The sequence below is a fragment of the Anser anser genome (assembly GCF_964211835.1).
Source record: "Anser anser genome assembly, chromosome: 2".
In the NCBI taxonomy this organism is placed as follows: domain Eukaryota; kingdom Metazoa; phylum Chordata; class Aves; order Anseriformes; family Anatidae; genus Anser; species Anser anser.
The window spans coordinates 116,769,802-116,793,626 of NC_139721.1; the positions used below are offsets into that span (position 1 = coordinate 116,769,802).

The 23,825-nt window shown below is 40.8% G+C and overlaps 1 protein-coding gene across 9 annotated transcripts in view; it reads right to left on the bottom strand.

Annotated features, from left to right (window-relative positions):
- The window catches only part of TMEM108 (transmembrane protein 108), a 274,766-nt gene that overhangs the window by 58,017 nt on the left and 192,924 nt on the right, over positions 1-23,825 (bottom strand). For all 9 annotated transcript variants that reach the window (XM_083825043.1, XM_083825040.1, XM_083825036.1 and 6 more), the window contains one exon: positions 21,023-21,104. In XM_083825043.1, the coding sequence (XP_083681169.1) occupies positions 21,023-21,062 (40 nt within the window). In that variant the 5' untranslated portion in view covers positions 21,063-21,104. The remainder of the gene's footprint in view (positions 1-21,022; positions 21,105-23,825) is intronic.

Genomic DNA, 23,825 nt, shown 5'->3' on the forward strand with positions numbered 1-23,825 from the left:
ACAAGCACCTGAATTATACTGCAGGTATTGATCCTCCATTGTGTGGAACAGGAGCGATGTGATGACCCCACTATTCCTGCTCACAGAACAGCTGGAGTTTGACAACAACAGAGAATCAATGTCTGGGTAAACCTGTTTTTTTTTTTTTTCTTTATTTTCCCCTCTAGTGATAATTCAATTTAGCAGCTATAAAGCAGAAGTTAATTCTTTGCCCGACTGTATTTGGGTTTTCAGAGAGTTGCTGCCCTACTGGTTTCAGAAAATAGCCCTGTCTAAAACTGTTGGAGCACTTTATTCAAAATCACTGATTCCCTCCCATCAGTCTTGAGTGGGCCTCATTGTTAGGAGTCTCTTCAGGATTTTTCAACTGAAAAATCGTATTTCTATTCCAGTTGTCATGGAACAGCCAGTCTGTCTTGGTGGAAAGAAGAGCTGGCATTACATTCTGGAAAAAATGTCCCATAAATGTATTCTTTATTACTAATATCAAAAGCTCGATGCTGCCACGTTTACACAAGTTGACTGGCTGACTTTAACGGAAATTCTCTGTTTGATGAAGGAGGGAAGGACTGGTACAAAATAAACAAATAGTAAATAATAATTAAATTATAAAGAAAAGTTCTGAGGACATTGGAGTTTCAAATCTAGGCTCACATCCTGCAATCTGCGTTGGGTACTTTTGAATTTGGCTCCGTACTGAGCAGCTTGGATGACTGTCGTCTTAAATTGGAACTAATTGCTTTGCTATCTGTGCACAGGAATCTGTCCGTTTATGATCTCCCATTGCCTTGCCAAATTCCAAAATGAGTTTCTTGAAGCACCGACTAAGACAGGAGGGGAAGCTACATGGAAGGTGATACAGAGTGTCTATTTCTCTCTGTAGAGCCAATAGCTGGTGCCAGGGACCCTGCTCTTCGCTGGCCTGCAAGGACACCATAATAACGCTGGCAGACACACATGGCACATTAGGCAGCAGGGTATCAGTTAGCGGGAGTTTGCAGTCTGAGAATTCAGAGTGCAAGGTAACAGAAAAATCAAACTCAACTGAATAGATGATTACGAGAGGATGGAAAGAGCCATAGGAATACCTCATTTTTAAAAGTTACAACTTAGCCTCATGCCAGTCTGAGGCTTGATTTAAAGTTGTTAGTGCTTCTAGCATAGAAAAAACACAAAAAAATCACCAACCAACCAACCAACCAACCAACCAACCAACCTTCTAAATTTGACCAGCACAATGCATAAGCAGCAGCCCCAGCTGTGGAAGTGAAATTGTCTCTCTGACTCATTACAGAATGTTCACCCTGAATACTAATGCTGACAAACAGTATCGTCATTCTAAGATGTTCATCATCTATCTGATCAGCAGAAAGAAGTGCTTTTCCACTGGTGGTAGACAGTGGTCGTTATCATTATATAAAGCAATATATGAATCTGTTATTAGGAAATGCTCCTTGAGCACTCACTTGAAGCTATCTCCAACTCTGTGCAAAGCTGGAACGAGAGGGAAGGCTCACTCCAAACCAGGGTTTTAATCAATATTATGTAATACTTTCTAAAGTTAGAGAAGTCCTGAAAGATGTAGTCCTGTTACCAAAACCTCGAACTGGACAACTTCTGTAATGCACTGGGGCATGTGCACATTGCATTTTACACGAGCACATGAACAACTCATCAGGAGTGGAACCACTGGGGTCAATATGAAATAAATGGAGCTTAATAACAAAAACAAAGGTGTACAGATAAGAAGAAATAGGAGGCAGGGAAAAAGTCTGTGGGATTTTTCACTTAATTCTAGCTCTGCTGTATATTACTTAGGTTTTATGTACTGCATAGTCGTGAGGTACTGGCAGAGATAATAATAGACCTTACATTCTTATTCCTTAGTAACTCTGAAACTCAGAGGTGTGATTAAAGAGAGGAGTGTATCAGGGCTGGAAAATATGATGTGAGAACATCTGGAGACAATTGGCAGAGTGTAAAAATAGACTCTATGTCCTAATATATACATTTTTTTTCTGTTTCCAATGTCTGTGAATCTGTTCTATCAGGCAGTTTTATAAACTTTTAACAGCAGACTATCAAAACAATGAGTGAGACTGTACTTAATCACGTGGCATCTAACACTTTGTAAGGATAAGACTAGAAGAAGTAACCCTTCTCTCAAAATTAGAGCATGTGCTCATCCCTGGCATAGCCAAACGTCTTCCACTCACACACTGCCAATATGCTGAGCATGTCCCCAGCCTGAACACTGACACCGAGCTGATAAACGACCCCCTCTCTCCCTCTGTCTCTCTGGATACGTGAAAGGCCTTGATCATGCCACTAACTCTCTGCACAAACGGCACTTGAAAAAACAAGTTTAGGGTTTGGTTTATAAGGGTGATCGCAAAGGGTCAGCAAGAAAGGGTGTTTAACTGCTCTTCACAAACCAATGTGAACCGGAGGAATTGCACAGGTCTGAGTTTATTTAACAGACGATGCTCGGATCAGACTTGAAATCTTTACTTTCTTGGAAAAGTCAACCTGCTGTTTTCTTCAAATGTGCTCATTCTGCATATTTGGATTCATGCAGAACAAATGGTTCATTCCCTGCTAAAGCTCACCAACTTTTGAAGGTTTTTGCATCTGAGAACACTGCTGAAGGGGAGTTAGCTTCCGTTTAAAAAGAAAACCCACAAGAAGACATTAAGCCATCACACTACTTTTGGCAACCAGCTCTGCTATGTTTGCAGGCCCCAATCTTTGTGCAGAACATGGGCAAGGTGGGGTGCACGGATGGGGAAACAAGGCAAAACTTCATGGATGAAGCTGATCTTTCAAAACTGAATGGGAAGTGGGCAGTGGAGCCATTTATTCAGAACCTTTCAGCCCTACTTTGCTATGCTTAAGCCAAGACATCCCTCCTCCCCCAGCATGATAATGCCACCAGGTAGGGTCAGCAAACTGAGCAAATGTGAGAAACAAAGAAGACTCCACACAAAGACAAGAAAAATGCATGAAAGGTAAGGAACCTCAGTCAAGCAAAGTACATGAGACAGTAAGAAAACTCAAGATAGCTGAAAACACCAACTGAAATAAAGATTTGCATCTGTGATTCTTAATAGGACGAAAATGTAGAAATCAGTGCAATCTCATTTCTCCCAGGGAAAGTGGGAAAAGAAGACATGCACACAAACACTGGGGTCTGTCATACCAGAGATTAGGCCAGTCACTGACCACACCCTGACTACGCTGTCATTTTGCTAAGTCTAGCATTTTGCTTTATCTAGCCTTTAAGCTTCATACTCTCTGGGGCCAAAAAAGGGAGAATTGGGACCTTTCATACAAAACACTCAGTTCTTCCTGCCGTGGAAGAACAGAGTGAAGAGCTGGGGAAGGGAAAAAAAAAAGCCTGAATTCATTCCCTTTCCATTTTTCATTACACTAAATGTTCTCAGGAGAGATTAATGTCTGTTCACGGTCAGGCATTACTTCATCCAAGAAGGAGAACTACCCGGTCATCACTCTGAGAGATGAAAGCAACCTGAGATCAAATCATCACTCCTGCTTTAATCAAGTCATCATCTGAACTAAGTCCAATCAAGGAAAAACAACAACAACAACCAAAACAATGTGTTTTGAGGCAAAACCTCAAAACTTGTGTCCCTGTTCACCAAAATCATACAATAAACAGTAATTACATGGGAAAGACCGCTCTTCAGATATTTCTACAACAGGATTCCTATTGTCCAACTGCACCTGAAACCTCACTCTGGCAAAATTTCCGTGCTCAGGATTGAGGCCCATGAGCAAAGAAGACTCCCACCTAGAAACTGATGCTTGAAGCCCTGGTGCCCTGAGCAGCCCCAGGTCGGGGCTTTCTACACCCTACGTCAAGGCATGGCAATGCTGAGATGTTGCAGCCGGATTGCCCTCTGGTGGCTAGCAGGGCGACAGGAGCTGGCACCCCAATTTTGCTCTGACTTGCTGAGGGTCTGCAAGTAAGCCTTGGGCCTCTTCCCTGCATAATTTGGCTTCCCACCTGCAGAACAGGTAGAGAAACTAATCGTGCACCTTGTTATGGTGCTTATTTCTATTTATGACAAACATTTAGAGTACACTGAGCACAGAAGCAGTTAAGGGCTATTCATTTCTGGTCTCACTAATGAGGTATGAGTTGTTCGATTTATCTGCACAAAACACTCTGAGAGCCTCAGAAGAAGAAATAATGCACGACACCATTATTTTGTAATTTTTTGTAACTGCATCTGTGTCTGAATTACCACAGATGTTTGTGTCTTCGATGCAGCATGAAGTAGCAAGGTTATTATTTTTTTTCTTGTTGCTTTGGTGAGAGAAGCACACTGTGCCATGCCACGGTAACTCACAAGACCCCAACATTACTACTATTCACAGCCATGCTGAGGGGGCAAAGGTGCATATAATCACATGGCTGGACATTACCATGCCTGCCATCTGCTCCTCCTGCACCTACAGGGAAGTGAACCAGAGGCATCCATCTGTCACTCCACTCGAGTTTCTTCCTTGGGTCAGGCATCATGCTTTGGCTGCAAAATTGGTGTACTTTAGGGGATCATTTTCCTACAAAGCATCCTGCTCCTGCCAAGTGTCTGCTATTGGTCCCTCTGTCTCATGTGATAATCAACCAGCTTAGATAGCTGTTTGATATCTAACATTAGTGTAAATGGGCAAAATTTAAAGAAAATGCAACAAAGAAGAGAGATGAAAACATTAAAATGATTTGGTAGATCAGTTCTCTCTTTGGAACTGGGGGTGGAGGGAACCAGGTCATATTTAACACCAGTATAAATCTAAATATGATCTACTGAATAGAAATTTTTCCCCTGAAAATTAAACTATCAGAGCCACCAAGACCAGAACCTGGAGCTGATCACACCAGCTGTGGGCTGACAATGACTAAATTACTGTAATAGCAAAAGCAAGCAGTTGTCAAGAAAATAAAATAATAATAAAATACAATAAATTAAGAGATACTTGAGCAATCTCAGATGAGTATTCATGTGAGTAGCTGCATGTGAAAAAGGACTTGAACGCACTTTCCATACACTGATGTGGAAAACAGGAGGAACGTCCTTAAGATGGTGTTTTAATGGATACCTACTAACTTTAAGTTTTTCAAATAAATGTTCTGCAAAATCTATGCATTTGCAATACAGTATGAGTGCTACATTAGCTGCAGTAAAGCTGTGCCAAAAAGATGAGTTTTCGTGGGAGATGTCCCTGCCCATGGCAGGGGGTTGGAACCAGGTGATCTTTAAGGTCCCTTCCAACTCAAACCACCATGTGATTCTGCGATTCCATGAGCTGAGCAAGCCCTAACTTGAATTAAAATCTGCTTTGTCTTCATTGTTGTCTGAATTGAAGCAACAAATCCAGAGATTTTCTGTACTACAGGCATGGCCCAAGTTTAAAATTATGTACATCAAAAGGACAAAGCAATGAGTACCTGTACGCTGTGGCTTACTGAATATACACAGTATGCATTGAAGCTAATGGAAAAAGTAGGGATTGAAGCTTGAACATGGTTTTCAACAACATAAACGTCAACAGAAGGGCACAAGAAAACCAGTCACAGCTCATGTAACTAATTGGTCTATATTCATCATACTTGTCTGTACCATTTCTGTATTTTACTAATATAATATGTGAAGTAAACACATAAAGTAAAATACTGTAATTTATTTCAATGGAGTTCTAATGACTTAAAGCTAATCATGAACTCAAATATTTCTGTGAATCTGATTCAGTGAATTAAAACAGCATCAGTGGAGTGACTTTGGACTTACTCTAATAGAAGCATAGGCAGAATTTAATCTTTAGACCCTATAAAAGCATTAATAAAAAACTACTTTCATTTGTTGCTTACAGCAGTGAAACAATTTGGTATCTAGCAGCTCATAGACTGGACGATAAAAGTTCAGAAAGAAACCTTCAATTGTTACGCAGAGCAACAGAGATCCCAAGATTTCCCTTTGGTGAGAACCTTCTTCTTGTTACAGACTCAATTCACTATGATTCACATTCTTGCATCCTCTGTTCAGCTGTGTGAAGTATTTCCTAAACAATACTAAAAGCTAACCATTTCCAATGCTTTCATGTTCCCGTTAAATATGCTGTTACTTCATCGACTGACCTGTAAGTATTGAGCTTTCTCTTTACCAAAGCATGCTAATGATTTCTATTTCAGTTTCTATTTCAGTAATGATAATTTTCAGAGAAGAGAAATTCAGGATCATTTTTTTTCTTCCTCGAGTATTCTGGATATAATATTTTTTTTGAATTGTAGCTTCCATTCACTCTTTCAGGCTAAGCATTGAATTCAGTGACTGCAAGCATAGCACACTGGAAGGGACAGACATTTTTGAGGGCAAGCAGCTTGGGTTGCCTACCTAAACTTTTCAGCATTCTCCTCACAGTCTGATTAATTCTTGTTCAAATGCTATTAAATAAAATTAAAGGAATGAAAACTGCAGGTGCTCTATCATTGCCAGCAGTGTTTTAAAGTATTGCAATCTGAATATACATTAAAAACAGCCTAAGGGTGCTTTTAGCATAGTGGCTTAGAACTTAGCAAAGCTCCTTTAAAAAAGAGACCCATTAATCCCCTCCATCACAAGAACTGGCTATAGAGAGAAGCCATCACAAATACAATTCAGTTCAAAGCTGAATAAATAGCTAGAAGGCTGCTGATGGGAATATTGTAGAAGCACAGCGGTCAGACATAGATTTCCAAGGTCTCTTTCTTTACATCATCTCCAAAGTGTGCCATGGAGCACTCTCTGGGGGTGAAGATAAGCTATCCGCAACATAGGTTAGCCTCTGCCTCCCTGAGAAGGCTGTAGGAGACACAGGCAACTTCAATGTCTCCCAACAAAACACTTGAGAAATTGTGGCATTTTTGTCAAAGCAATCAATGCAATGTATTTTCTCCACAAGATGATAGCTGAGTGTATAGTGCACTTGCAGATATCCATCAGCTTTATGTTTGTAGAGCATCTAAACAGTGGGTTCCTAGTCCTTGCTGGGGTCTGTAGAGGCTCCTGGGCTGGAACCAGCAACACTGAAATACCACTGCCCTAACAAGAAGGCAGACCAAACAGCAAATTCACTGATGACTGTTTCCATGTTGTGCTCCTTGCTGCTGCTCATGGGCATCTCCTGAATGAGTTACGGGCAAAGCTACACATCCCCTTTTTTCCAGTTGAGCAATCCTAACAAGTTCCTGTGTCAATCAGCAGTGCCAAGGTCTTCTACAAATGAAAACACGGATGAAGATGGGGAACAAGGCACAAGATTGATGCAGTTCATATGCAAACTTGCCTTGGAGGCAATATCTTAACAATCTACAGCGCCTGATGAATGCACCATAGCGTAGTAAATATGCTTAATGCAAGTGTGGCAGACAGGCTGGAATTCTCTTATGCTGAGCAATGGAAAAATGGATTAGGTATTGAATAAAAATAAATTAATATTTTAAAATGCTGGAATGTGTGGCAAATTCAGTAAACTATGAGGTAGCTGTTTCCCTCTAGATAAATACAGTTCCCAATCTTTAACTCTTACAGTTTAATATAAACAAAAAAGCCTCAGATCTGTCATGAAAATACAACATTGATAGTGATAAGAAACAATATGAATGGTATCAATGATATCATCTAATACAGCTGATGATTTTATATATGAAAACTGTAAAAGAGGTGCTTATGAATGGTGATTTATTTCTTCATTAAAACACTTGTCCTTCAAACCAAACCCTGTAATTTATTGAAATTAACAGGGTCTTAAAATTGGAATATGTATTATAAATTAATGCCTTTTTGAGCTTATATAATGTCAAGCATGTTATTGGCATCCTACCTTTCCTGTGTAAAAAATACTGCATGCTGCACTAATACATATTGGCTTACTTAGAAAAGCAAAGCTAAGAATGTAAATCTCTAAAGCCCATTTACCAGAGGCTCTCACAATACTCTGCCGTAACTCAATCCAGAACTGCCATAGTTCTACATTTTCCAAACCTGAGAAGCTCTCAGTTCAGTGTCTAGTGCATTACAGGGCTGTCAGACTGAAACCACTGCACCTAACAACTTTATAAAGGGAAAACCTTCTCACTGCGAAATTCATGACTGTTTCCTACTCTTGCACAGCTGCATTATACAAAATGCATTTTGCTTTGTCGTGAATGAAAAAGCAGCCACAGACAAGTCTCACAGAACGACTTCATTTTCTTTCTTACTACAGATTGGATGTGCAGAGAAACACACTGATCTGAGACAATCTTCTCAACCTTTGCTGGCTGAGTTACCCATGCCTGCTCCTCTCTTCTCCTCCTTCAGTGGTAGGGTTTTGGAAGGGCTTTCCAGCTGCACTTTGGAAAGGGCACCCAGAAATGCTGCTCTAAGAAATTCTAGGTTTGGTCCTCTTTGTTGGCTGTAAGGGAGTTACTTCTTTTAACAACTCATCCATGGCTGTAGATCCTAAGCAACAACAACAAAAAAAAAACAGACCTGCATACTGAGTGGGAGTCAAACACCAGTGTGGTCATCTAGCGGCTCATGTGAAGAGCTGCCTGGCATTGTGAAGCAGAGAACTAATCCTCACTGATCCCATGACTGAGAAACTACACTGTAAAAAAAAAAAAAAAAAAAGCCCTTGATTCCCTCCTCTACCAAATACATTTTTTTTGTTTCCCTCTTTGCACAAGAACTAGTGGGTCCAGGTGAAAAGCAGTGTACTGAACATGAAACAATGCCACCTCTGCTGCCTTTTTTTAGCTTGCTTTTCTCTGTCTGTCTTTTCTACAAAGATGATGGAAGCTTCCAAAACAAGAAGATAGTGCCACAGGCAAAATCAAAATAGGTGATTTTCCCCCTTTGTTTTTCAGAAGTCTCTTCTATAGAGGATTCCCTTGCTGGTTGCCAGGGGCTCTCGGCAGCAGAAGAGCTGACTGAGCTTTGTTATGAAATGTCATTCTTAAAAGTCTTTTTATTAATATTTTTCCCAGATTTATTTGTTACAGCAGCAAAAGATTTACTGCAAGTTCTAGAGTTATGTTTGGAGTGTTCATAATCCACAAACGTGAAGGATGTTGAAACTATGCAAAAACGTATTCCTTTCCAAAGTAACATTAATAATACATTTGCAGATATTGAGACCCGCTCTACACTAGTTGAGATAGAGTATGGGTGTAATGTATTCCCAAGCACTGTGGATAAATCACCTCTATAAATTCTTCATACTATGCTGTAATCTCCAAAAGCTCTCTGACTAGTAAAAATCAGCCTGGCTGAGCAGTCTGGGATTCTTCTCACTATCTTATTATTCATCTGCCAGTGTGCGGTGGTTTTACCCAGCTGGGCAGCTGAACTCCATTACAACTGCTCTCTCACTCCCTCTCCTCAAAGGAAAAGGGGGAGAAAACATGATGGAAAGGGCTCAAGGGTGGAGATAAGGACAGGGAGATCGCTCACCAATTACTGTCATAGGTAAACAAGACTAAACATAGGGAGATTAATGCAATTTATTGCCCATTACTAACAGAGTAGAACACTGAAACTAAAACCAAACTAAAACCACCTTCCCCTCATCCACCATCTTCTACCCCCTCACCCCAAGCAGTGCAGGGAAATGGGAAATGGGGCTGTGGTCAGTCCCTAATGCTTCATCTTCCCACACGGTCACTCTCTGTCCCTGCTCCCCGTGGGGTCCCTCCCACGGGATGCCGTCCTTCCCGAACTGAGCCTGCGGGGGCTGCCCACAGGCAGCAGCTCTTCAAGACCTGCTCCCACACGGCTCCGTACCACGGGGTCCATCCCCCAGGAGCAAACTGCTCCAGCACGGGTCCCCCACGGGCGGCAGCTCCCCCCAGACCCCCTGCTCCTGCGTGGGCTCCTCTCCACGGGCTGCAGCTCCGGCCCGGGGCCTGCTCCTGCGGGGGCTCTCCATGGGCCGCAGCCTCCTCCAGGCCACATCCACCTGCTCCACCGGGGGCTCCTCCACGGGCTGCAGCGTGGAGATCTGCTCCGTGTGGGACCCGTGGGCTGCAGGGGGACAGCCTGCTCCACCAGGGGCCTCTCCACAGGCCGCAAGGGAACTGCTGCTGCGTGCCTGGAGCACCTCCTGCTGCACTGACCTTGGGGGCTGCAGGGCTGGTTCTCACTCCTCTCTCTCTCCCAGCTGCTGTTGTGCAGCAGGTTTTTTTTTTTTCTTTTCCATTTCTTAAATCTGCTCTCCCTGAGGCCCACCCAGCATCGTTCATGGCTCAGCTCTGGCCAGTGGCGAGTCCCTTTTGGAGCTGGCTCCAATCTGACATGGGGCAGCTTCTGGGCTCTGCTCACAGAGGCCACCCCTGCAGTCCCCCTGCTACCAAGCCCCTTGCCACCCAAACCCAATACACAGTGACACCTGAGGTCGAAACAGCCAATGTCTTTACACATCTGGCACCACACAACTTTACTGCAGCAAAGTCTTAATTGTTTTTTTAAAAAACACTACCACAAACCTGCACACCTCTCTCCTAACCCGCCCTGTGCATATCAGATCACTCTTAAAAATGTACTTGTCTGTGCTTTGCTTTTCATGATGGGGCACAGTACTCAAAGCTTTTCAGTATTTTTTGCTTGGTCTCCTTAGTTATACAAGTATCTGGTATAAAAGGCAGACTCATGTTTCCACTTGTAGCAACATTCATGTGCATGCTTTCCTGGAAGCAAATTTAAACATGCAATCACAATAAAATATTTGTTAACACCTCTGAATCAGTTCTTCCAAAATCACTTGAAATGGACATACTGCATGCCAGTCCTTTCTTAATGGTGATTAGCATCATATTCTACTCACAACTAACCTTTGGAGGAATATACCTCTATAAGCTCATGCATTACTTTAAAAATCAACTGTAAATACCACTTTGAAGATTTTAGTACCTAGGCAAGCCCAATGCTTGGGTTGAGTTTCATTCCTGTGTGAATAATGTTTCCCAGAGCAAAAAACACGCAGAAGCACATCCCTTCCGCTAGATCGTGGGCTAGGTAACATACCACTCCTATCAACATAGCCACTGAACAGGAACAGAAACTCTTGTCACAGCCAGTGACAATATGCCTCCACTCCAAAAAGCAGGACATACAATACGCAGTTTGGAGATGCGGCAGGACCATGTGTGATCTCCTTTCCTCCATAGATACAAAGCTTTAATCCTCTCAATCCACAGGACAAAACAGGCTTTTCACTTGTCCATGCCACGTTGAAAAACATCACCTCTGCTGGACCGTGAACCACTGAGGGCTGAGATTTCCCAGTCTGCCCTAAGTCAAGAGACAGCGAGTATAAGAGGGACTCTGTCATAACTTTGCTGCATTGTCTGAAAAGCTGAACGCAACTTGCAAATTAATTTGAGAGCAACATGTCTTTACTCCATAAATCTCACGTTTATGATTACATGTGTTAGGATAGGTGTTGGTAACATCATAATCAAACACCATCTGATTTCCAGATGAGTATTTGGATTCGTGAATTCAGTTGGATTCATATCTCATCCGCTGACATTTTGACAGCAGACACCTGAGGGTGCAGAGAACGTTCCCTGTAGGGGACACAACCCTTTGAGGACTAAACACAGGATTATTCAACCAGAAAATTTAATTTTAAAAGATAAATACTAGGAGACAGATTTCTTTTTTTCATTCATTTTTCACACTTTCTGTAATAATCCAAATACTTCTAAAAATAAAACCAGAAGGATCGCATAACCAATGCCTGTTAATAGAAAAATAATTGGCTTAAATGAGGCACATGCTCAAAAGCACAAAATAAATGGCCCAACAATTCTTTGGAGAGTTACAGTATTTTTAGCCATATGGTATTTCTTATTAATTATTATAAATACTATGAGCCAACTATATGTTCGGCACTGTACAACACATCCACATACTGTCAAATCTTAACCCAAAATGCTTCAGTTCAAAAGATTAAGACACGTAGGAACAGGGGATACTGAGAAAATAGTGACAAGAACAACAGCCCAGGTGCTCCTTGATATTAGACAGTGAATTAGTCCCTGCTCCTTGCAGCTGCATCAGGATCATCTCTCATTGGGGAATTACAAAATGGACTCTAAGTTCTTTCTCCCCCACAGCCAGCAAAAGGAAAGAAGGAAGAAAACGGGAGCATATTTAGGGGCTTAACAACACACACCAGCTCTACAACATATTTTGGGCCTTTAGCAATTTATGATAATTGAAAGTAACCCTCAAGCTGTTCTTCTTTGTGTGATGGGGCTGCTCTGGAGCACAGCCAGCCCGGAGTTCAGAGTGGCATAAGCTCCCAGGCTGAACTGTGCCATGAAGCTCTAGGTCACAGCAGAGCCTGTGGAACAATGCTGAAAATTTTTATAAAGCAGTGAAAACCACTGTGGGAAAGACACGTTGCTCTGGTAGCAGTGAAGCACAAGCAGCTGGATGTTCTGGTTTGAGCTTAGTGCTACAGCATCCCCACAGCTCTCCCTGCAGCCTATTTTACATGAGGCCACATGCAGGAAAGAGTGACTTTCTTAGGGCTGTGAAGAACCACATGAAGTCAGCAAATGGCATCACTATCTTCCACAAGAAAGAAGGATATTTTCCATACTGGAAAACACCAATGAAGACAGGTGCCTTGCAATCCAGAGGAGAAGCTCAATGGCCAGGAAGGTTAACGGATGGTCCCAATAATGATACAGACCAAGACGTTTGTCTCAGAACAACCTTTGATTTCTGAAACATTCCTGAAAAAAGAGTGAGTCAAGTCTATGTGCACTGCATACCTCTCACCCCAGGTTTTCTCTGGCTCTGTAAACTACAAGGAGAGAGGACCTTCCTTTTTCCTGCAGTAGCCCTTCCTTGGAAGATGTACACTAAGCACTCTCTACCTTGTGATGTCTCCTGTACAGCAGTCTCTACCTCGGAGGTCAGAAGACTTTTATCTGATTCCCTATCAGCAACATCTATGATTTGTAGCTAGTCTGCTAGTAATAGTCCCAGTCATAAATGTCCCAAGGGTAAGGAAAGATGCACTGCAAATACGCACAGCCAAGGCCCAGGGTTCTGTTTCCCTATCTTCTAGATGTTATCCTATCTTGCAAATGATCTCTCTCCCTAAGAGATTGCTCTGCTTGAAAAAAAAAAAAAGCTGCCAGTGTCCATTCATATTAAGCCACTGCAACTACTCCATTCCTGTGCATCCTCCTTGTCCACTCCTGGGAATCACTCAGCACTTTCTTCATCCCTAAGCACCAAGCGTTCTTTCCCTCTGTCTGGCAGAGCTGCCCCCCATCTCTCTCCAGTGCAGGCTTCATCCTCAATAACTGTCAGTGCATTTCTGTGTAGAACAGGCTGTAATGTGATTAACTTTATGCTTCACAACCTCAGTGTAAGAAGTAGGTCCCGGGGTAGGGATTTGACATGAAGCTCTCATGCACGTACAGGGCCTCGGTCAGAAAAACAGCTCTTCCTTCCTGAAATGGCAGAATAATACAGCTTTGAACTACACGAAATGGCCAATTGCTCTAAGGAAACGACACTGCCAAACCTGAGCACTACTGAAGGGAAAGACATGAAACAGGAGATAATTGCTCCATTCTACCTCCAAGACAAGGCCAAAAGATCACAGGGTTTGCAACCATTTCTTTCTCTCTGTGTGCTGCGCTTTAAGGCTCTGAATTAACTCTCTCAATACAAATACAAGTGGTTTGCCTTGCAAGCATATACTTACCGTTGTCCATTTATCAGGTACTTGCATTGTTTGCTATCTTCACTTTCTCCTCTCCCTGACATCTTAATTGTAGTGTCTGCATGTTAATTGTTAATGCCCTCAGCGATAAGAAGCTGTGATATTACAATGAATTTGCAGCCTCTACAGGAGAGAGTGCTATCTAATGCTTTAAAACATACTGCAAAACCATCGTTCTCCTTCTCATGGGATGCTAACTTCAAGAAGCAGTGCCTTTTTCAAATGATAAGGAATTAGAAACGTCATGCTAAGAACTGAGAGATTCTCATGGGCTGGCTGCAAGGGAATTCCAGCAGCAGCAAAGTCCTGGGACCTACAGAAAGGGTTTCTAATCTGGTCAGAAATGATGCTGTTTTCCACGCAGTTTACACAATAGCACTGTCACTAATTTGCTACCACTGTAAATGTGTGCTTGATTCAGTGTCCCTTTTTAAATTTTCCTTTGTTAACTCTTGGTCTTGCAAAGCATTGATTATTATTCATTAGCTCTGAAGTAAAAGACATGTCAGGCTCTGCACAGTATTACAGTTTTGAAACAAAGTCTGCTCCCTTACGTTAGAAGAAAAGGGATCAGATTTTCCAAAGAATCTTGGCACTCCATATTAAAGCGACATGCCTACCGCAATTCTTAAAGGCACCTGCAAGAGTTTCACACTTAACTGCCATTAAAATAAAAAGCAGATTAACGTCTGGTTAGTCTGCTTAAGTACTTAGGGAAACTCACTGAATTCTCAACTGAGTTATTAAGCATTTGCTGATTTGGAAAACCCAGCCCCAAAGTCTTGCCTTTGTCCCTGAATATGACAGGAGCCAGCTCTCAAGTGAGAAGAGTAGCTTGGAGAACCACGTAATCATCCCTGTACAGAAGAAAAGCTCAGTGATGGGAAAGCTGGTAGAGCTATACAGCAGTGCACTTTCTGCAAGTGTTTGTTGCAGGTGGAGTTTCGAAGTCTTTTGTTGAGTTGAATGTGCTTAAATTTTGACATGAGCTCAAGTTCTTTGTCAATCTACTGTAGAATTGGATAGGACATTTGTATATTTGCTGTTTAGAGATGTGACAGGGATAATACCCATCACATGAGGCCGTATTCTTTGGATGACACTTGGTTTTATATATGCTTCTTCTAAATTATTTACGCAGTCTACAGTGGACATACACAAGTGATCAAAGCTAGCATAACCTCTACAGTTAGAACTTCCTTGTCAAAAAGTGCCAAGGGGTGGGTGGAGGGGGAAGCGTTCAAAGGCTTTGCAAAAAGTCGAAGACATTTCTAACATAGAAAACTTCCAGAACCTAAAGTCAGCAGTATAAATATCCCTGTATTACTGATAGCAGTACTAAGTGTCCATGTGCCTGGCAGTTCACACATAAGGGAATATCAAATAACAATGTTTATTAAGTATCTAACAGTTAGTCATTTTTCTGTCCTTGCAGGAACGCTGTCACAGGCACTAGATTATTCATGGACACTAGACAGCAGTGTGTGTGCTGCCATAAAAATTGTTGTATGTCAAATTATTGGAACACAGTCCAACAGAGATTCAAGCGTATGGCTAGTGCTGCCGTAGGAGTAAAGCTTGCTAAGAGCTCGATTTACATATTTAACTGCATTTGCTGGGTTAGGGCTTGATTACATTGTCAGAAACATACCAACGTCTCCTAGGCACAAAGAGCAAGAAAAGAAGGCTTTGGTGAAGGAACGAAGTGTTTGACAGGATGTTTTTGGTTTATAATGCAACATAAAGCAAAGCTGGAGACATGGAGGCCAGGAATAAAATCGCAATCCTGCTAAAGTCAATGGGAGTTTTGCCACTGAACTCAACAGGACCACTATTTCACGGTCACTAGGCTCCTGTCAGTGTATCAGTAACAATTCTTCCTCCACTTGACTTGATGCTGAGTCTCAGAGACAGACACATTACATTACACAAGCTGCTGAGTCTTTGTTCCTAAAGTTTCATTTCTGTTAGAGATGGATGAATAGACTTTTGAAAAGGAAAATAGGGAAAAGTCAAATTTTTACTCCTGTCTATTCACTTTCCCTCTAAAACCTCTCTCAAGGCTTGAGGCAAACAATACTGGATCTGAAATAAAAGATTAGACAGACACATTGTGTTATAATGGGGATTGCTCCAGGTCCAAAACACAAATAATTCACAACACAGAATGGAAAGAATATTATGGATTAATTTTTGATCTGTCAAATAATCTCTTTAACAAGAGCGAAAGGAATTTTAAAACCAAGCCCTCGCAGCATTTTCCAGTTTGGGTAAACAACCACATTTATGCAAATGTATTTAATATCTCTTGGTTTTCTAGCATAATGGTCATAGATATTGTTATTAGGATGTCCCACCACCAGTCTGAATGCTTGACGCATACAAACACTGGAAAGTTAATACGTGTTCTCATTAATTTTCAAAAATCTACAGGGTTCTAACACAAACAGTGCCAGTATAAGCATATAAATGAAGGTACTTAATGCCAAGAACATAATCAGACTATCAAATGGTATGTGCGAAAGCATGAATTGCTTGTCTGCCAATAGAATGAGCAAACATAACAACCTAACTGTCTGCTGGCTTTTTATTCCAAATTCAGTGTCAAGGACTTAAGCCATGACCTGAAATTCTATAGCCCCAGGCCTGCTCCATATTTTTCTCTGTTTCACCAAATCTGCAAGAACAGTGAAGGAGCTCTCACAATATGTTAGTTGCTCAGGAGGGTCCCTCTGTCCTAAATTTGTATCTGCTCTTAGCAGAACAATGCAGAATATTCCCCCCACCCTGTCAAACTCTTTATTGAGTTTGTGTACTCTGTGAAATGCTACCCAAAAATTATGTATTTAAGGACAGGACTGTTTATGGAACCAGCAAATTTAAAATAAATACTGCAGACTCCTCTTGGGAACAATCTCAGGTTTAGAATAACAAGAGCCATATGATTCAAAGAGCTGTGCTTATCCAGCCAGTGAGCAGGGACATGTTCTCTTGTGTGTGTGCAGCGGCAATCTCACCAGCGGGCACATCAAGGACGCTGGAGCCTACATCTGATAAGAAAATGTATATTCAATTAAACTTCTTTATAAGCTATGCCAGTCTGCTTTTAAAGTCCTCTTTAAAAGAGAGCTCTGTTTTTCCAGGAAAGGATCACAGAAGAGAAATGGAAAGCAGCAGCTTCTTTCAAGAAGGCAAAGTTTCTGTTAAGAAACTGAAGCAACAATCTGTAACTGAACTGTGGGAAAAGCAAGCGTAGATTTACTGCTTGCTGTGTGCTGCCTGTTACCAAGCCACGTGACTCACAAATACAAATGCTGCAACCCAGGGAGTATCCCAAAAAGCTTTGTACATGAAACACTGCATACCCAGAGGCTGTTTACCTTTCTAATTTTTAAGCAAAACAGATGGACTCTTTGCTAGATAACCACTCCCCCGCTGTTCTCTTTGCTTAAGCTATCACCTACCAGTCTAACAGAGCACAACGAAAATGGCATTTTCTTTTCTTTCTGCAAGTTCCAAGAATGATCGAAAGAGACTCTCTCCCAACGTGCATCAAGTGATCCCAGTACCTTAAAGCATACGTCAGCCGTATGTTCCTATCACATGGATTAATTATACATGGCTCGTGCAAACTGAGAGAGCTCTGTCAAAGCAGGCAGGCTCACTTACGCTAAGGACACAGTACCCAGAATATCTACATCGTCACAGGATCAGAGGGTTTGATGGGAGCTTTTGAAATCATCTAGATGACCCCTGTCTCCCCTGAGAGATGTTTTTTTCCATTAGGTGCTTCAGTGGCAGAGCGTCTAAAATCCTCCTGACCATCCTGTTCTAGCATTTCAAGGCCTTAACCTGCGACAGCATTTCAGCCTGTTGTCTAATGACAAGCTCCCTGCTGCTTTATAAACCCATTTCTTCATGCCTTATCTACTATGGGCACAGAACAGGTTATTCCCCTGCTTCTGGCTATCGTCTTTTTTGTACGGTTGCCATGCCTCCCCGCTTGCTCACAAGCATAGGTGCATACCATCTTAGAGAAGCTACGTAATTATTCACAGACACCACTCGGCAATAGAAACAGGAGTCGGCGGGCGCTGGTTCCTATTAGAGGCAGTAGCCGTTAGGGACAATGGTGCTCAGCACCTCTCAGAAGCCACTGAGAACTGGGTGTTCTCTTAAACAGGAATTTGACAAACTCACGTTGTTTCTCAAATATTTATGGAATGAGGGATGTGCTCCGGGAAGAGCGTCGGACTTGCATGGAGCACTGGCTCATGGTAAACCTTTCTACAGCGTGAACTTCACTGCAAGAGACTTAACAAAACGCACTCAGGCTGCCAGGAGGAAGGCGAGCTGAATCCACAGTCAAGAGGACACAAGATTTGTGACAGCGTGTGTTCTAAGGCACAGCCACTCTCTGCCATTTTTGCTTGGTTTGCTACTGAGAGTTGTGCGTCTGCACATGGGAGGCTCTTTCTACTGATACTACTGGGCATCGTGCCAGCCCTCAATGATGAAAGAGTGATGCTTGGGAACGCACTAAGTGATAATGGCATGAAGAAACACTCAGACTGGCATTCATTTCCAGATGCTATGGTGACAGGTCCTCATACAGACGCTGGTGCTGTAAGTAAACAGAAAATAAAAGTCGTTCCATTTTTCAGGAAAATAAATGTCTGAAGAAGAAAGTCTCATACACAGCTCGTGTGCCAAGGGCTCTACCAGTTACCTTTCTCCACATTTTCCCTCATTTATATGCAACTTGGATCCTCTCCGTGAACAGTGCGTGCATGGTAAATTATAATGTGCATGTTTTATTACAGAAAATGCAGACATATTGTGGCTCATGCTGTAGGGCTTAAATCATCACATTAGGTCTTTATAAAAAATGGAGATCGCTCAGCCTCATGGGAAAGGCATTTGCATCTTCATCATTACAGAGGCAACAAACTTCATCCATAAAGATGTGCCTAGAACAAATGGCAGCAAATTGTGGACACATGTTTTGCTTTAATTGGTCCTCATCAACTCAATCTAGCTAGTGACTTCAAAGAGCTCTCTCTAAGAAACCTCTTCCAAAATTTTTGGTTTAATCTTTTTATGTTCTTTTTTAAACGTCTCAGAGATTTCAGATTAAATAGAATCTTTGAAGATACAGTTTGAAAGCAGCGCTTCTTTACAGTTCTATCACATGTTTAATTACTTATTCATAAATTATGAATGACTAGAGGTAAAGCAGCATTGCCCAGAGCCCCTGTCCTGGGCCAAATGTGGTATTGCAATTTTTACAAAGTCTATCTCTTGACAACTGGGATCAGATTCAAGCCAGCTACAACCATATTCAAAAGAGCAGCTGCTGCTAGTGTCATTTTCACATACTATTCTTGATCAGCATAAATGGATGGAATATGCTCTTTTTGGAAAGCACAGCAGAGGAATATGGATGGCAATAGACTGATTACATAACTCATCTAAAATTCACAAAACAGACAGATGCTACATTTAGTCTCTCAAAATCTTATTTAGGTATGGGCCTGATTCCTTAAAAAAGACAGCTAACATTTCCTACCGGTGTATAAAGCAGACGAGTAAGCCTTTTCTTCTAGCCCCCAAACCAAGCAGTCCTCACAAGTATGAGGGTCCCACTGTCTCAGACTCTGTATAGACACACAGCTGAATACAGTGTAAGTGAACAGAGGTGGAAATGAATAGACAGAAGGGTGTAGCCACTACTGTCCCAGTGGCACAGCTGGGACTCAACAAAGGTGTGACCAAGTCTCATAGCAGTGCACCAGGTTTGGGATGAAACTACGTCTTGCCTCTCCAGCTGATCACTGGTTGTACAAAATCCACCAACACTTTATTCAAGACATCTCAGTTTTTGATTCATAAGAGTACCTCTCTCTGTAAACCTAAGCCTCAATTAACCACTCATAACATACCAGACAAGATGAAAATCCTGCTACATCAGAGAGGCAGCACCGCAGATCCAATTGTTGCAGTTGCAGGTAAGAAAGGAAGGTGTAGGACCTCAGTGAATCAGGCCAAAATAAAACACATTCCTTTGACACTCTTCTTGATTTTCTTTTTTTTTTTTTGTAAATTAGAATAGCGAAAGCAGCCAGTCTAGCAAAACAAAGAAATCTCTTGCTTTATACCCTGATGGCAATGAGTAGAACAGAGATATTTAACTAGATTTTTGTAAAAGTCTATAAAATACTTGTTAGACTAATTTTCACACACACACCAAAAAAACAATATTCCTTGCATTGTTCATCCTGTGAATATTAAGCATGTTTCTGTGGTTTCTGTCTAGCTTGGAACAGAATAAGAGAAATCTATAAATAACTGTGTAATATAATATGCACATTGAAGTGAGAAGTTCTGCTGAACTAAAGAGAAAACATAAACTTTTTTAGGTTCTTACTGTAAACTAGCAATTTCCTTTTCAAAACATATGATGAAGATAGTACAGTTATATTTTGCCTTTTCTCATTTGACTTATCTTCCAAAATTTTGAAGAAAAAGTTACGAATTATGATGTTTGCACTAAAAATATCAGTTTACAGAAATGTCTTAACAGTGTCAATACTATCTAACACCTAAAATCTTACTTTATGCCTGTGGATAGGGCAAAGAGTCCTTATCTCCATAATCTAAATTTCACCTTTTTGAAAGTCTTTTTGCTGGACTTTCATACTGTATATGCTCTTCTGAAGCAAAAATTCAGAAAAAAGAATCCAGTAATCTCAGGAAGTAACACAGAATTTAGTCTGTGTGAGTCTGTGGCTCCCTTCCCATCACTCTCAGACCTTTTTGGAAGACCACCACAAGATGTTAGATGGATCCCATTTGTCCACAGCGAAATAGACAAAAACGATCATTACAAAAATGTTGTTGCATTATTTCTTCCAACCACCATCCTCTGCTTCTCCTTCTCATTCTCCTGAGGGTGTTCAGTTTCAAGGCACAGTAGATCGCACTCACCCTTGTACAAGACTCTGTGGAATCACCTGATACTTTAATTTCTTTCTTTTTTTATTGCATTTCCAAATATCTCAATGAACAAGAGAATTTAACTTCCTCATAATTCCTCCAGGTCCATGACACAAAACACAAGACACATGGTTATGTGCCTTTCTCAGTTGTGGCTGGCATAAATAATACTACCTTATTTATGAATTTGAATGATTTAATTCTTACAGGTAAAAAAAATATATTTACTTACTAAACAGTTGGCAATAGAGGACCTGTAAGCTTCTCTTCATGGTATCATGTGATCCTGCTGGTCTGCCAGTTTATTCATGATTCTGTCAAGGAAATCAAGAGAAGAAAATAATTTGTGATTTACTACAAAATTCATGCTTTATTATTACACCTATTGATTACAAAGTAAGATGGAGCTTCACAGGAAAATTGTATTGATTAGCAAAAGGAAAATGCCTAACTGTGCTTTAGCCTTTTTAGCCATGCTTTCCAACAGCTTGGCAGTGAAGGTTATAGCTACAAAAAAAAAAAAAAAAAAAAAGGAAAAATTCTCAGGAGTATAAAAAGCATGTACACTGAGAATTATTTTTGTCATGCCTATGACTTGATAAAATGTTATCTCACAAAACTTATTTTAGTTTGGAGAAAGGGTCCTCACTGAAGAGCAAACGTGAGATGCTGACGCTGCCAGGCAGTTGTGCAGGACCCACAGAGCTGGAGCCACCTCCTGGAGTCTCCCCTTCTTGCATCACTCCAGAAGTCCTCAGAGAATATTTTCAAATTCTTGTCACAGGTATTTTTCACCTCAGTTTTAAACATCAAACCCAGTCACACTGATGTTAATTATTCACATTTTGAGGAAAATAAATGCATAAATCAGAAGTGAGAAGCAAACACAGTCCCCAAACACTACTGTAAGTAATGTCTCACAAAGGACCCAAAGACACCACAGCATTTATGCTTTTCATTCTATAAAAAACATTTGTTGGAGATTCATAACCAACTTTGAAAGACAGGACACTGAGATCATCCTCTTGTGAATATTAAACAGTGTGCTATATCCTCTCATTCTCAGTTCAATAATTTCTTCTTCCAAACTACTTGGGACATTCCTGAGTCACTTTTACATGCCCTCATAAAAATCTTTCAGAACTTACTTAAAATGCAGTCCTGAATATATAAGATAAAGAATTCAAACCAATGAGTAACACTTTGGATCTGAATAAATGCTGACCAGTTTGTGAAAACAGAACTGTATTTAAACATATTTTATGCAGAAGCCCTGTAAGGATTATCACTTTTCCTTCCTGTGTTCCGTAACAAAAGATGCTTGGTTTTTGTTAAGTTACTGGATACAGCAATTTGTGTACACAAATTTGGATTCTCTCATGCTTTCTTTTCCATTTAAAAAGGGACCTTAAAACATCAGAGGAACTCGCAGAAATTTCAGTATTTGTAAGGTGTTTTCTTCTAAATGAAAGCAATCATCTGTGAATGAATTTATTATTTTTTAATCAGAATTAGGCTCATAATGATGCTGGATCATGAAGACTTCCTGAAGGACTCCTGGTCTTCTCTTTCTCCTTGAGGTTTATCAAACAACAAGGCAAACACAGTAAAAAAAAAAAAAAAAAGTATTTATGGATAATCATATGCATATCATATAGTCCATTACAGCACTTTTCAAAGACACATAGAAAAAGCCTGTGGATTTAGGGTTGCAATTTCAAATTTTCAATTTTTTATTGTATTTACATGACTCCAGATTGTTCAGTGCTTGTAAATTCTGGTCTGACATACACTTAAAGCCAGAGCCCTTGGGGATATGGAATCTATATTGTCAGTGGTTTATCTAGTTCTTACCCTTTTCTGCATATATTTTTATTAATACCTTAATGGTGAAAGCATGGTCAACCCAGACTTTTTGTATAGTTCACACTGTGCTTGGCAACTGTGATGCGATACACTATTTTGGGCTGTGAACCACAATTGATTCATATTTCCCTTCCATCTCCATGTTAACGCTACCTATAGTGTATAAAAGCATTTTACTTATAAATTCTGGTCTTGTGGTGAAAATAAACAGTATACTGTTGAATATTTATTTATTTAGATGGAACTCTTAGGGTAATTTACCCTGTGCTAAGATGTAGGAATTAATGTGTATATGGGGAAAGAAACAAGATTAGCGCTTGAAAACTTTCACGATGTTTTTCTGTTGTCTTCGGTTAGAAAATTTATCTTGATTACATGGCCACAGAATTCTACTTAGAGAACTCAGGAAAACTGCATAAACCAAAACTGCCTTGAGTTTACAACCTCTAAAATTTCTTCAAAGTTCTTGGCATGACTTAAGGTTAAACATAAATGTGTGGAAAATAGTGCAAGTAAATTGATATTTTTGAATATCTCATTTCTTGTGTAAAAGAGATGCATGCAATGCAAGGATTTATCTGACAGATATTGTAAGATAAGATAGATTTAATGAGATTTATTTGTATGTTTGGAAGCCAAGTGGCACCAGCAATGATTTTCCAAAGACAGGGTCTGCTTGCAACCACTGTCAACACTGCAAAGTGTTCAGGCAGATGAACCATTGCATTACAAGGAAGAACGAGTCCACTGCCTTATCTTTAACATTATCTACCAGCAGAACCAGAGGAAAATAACATGTGAATCAATCTGAGTATAAAGAAATCCTTGCATCCTACCATATCTGACTCATTTTCCAGCAATCCTGGGCTGAACACAGGATCTGAGCTGCCATGTCTTATTAATAACATTGATAATTATTCCTTACTCATCTCTTCCTGGTCATACACAATTTTAGTCTTCCATTGGATCACTTGGCATCTCTTTTCTAAACTGAAAAGCTGCAGAGGAAACCTCCTTTCTGAGTGTCAGCTCATGTCCAATCATCACAGTACTACCTTATGGCCATGCAGGCTCACTTAAGTCAAATTTATTCTCCTGGAAGTACCTGCTTTTTGTAGTCTCTAGCTTATGAAAATCTTTTGCAGGCCTTTTGTGATAAATACATTTAC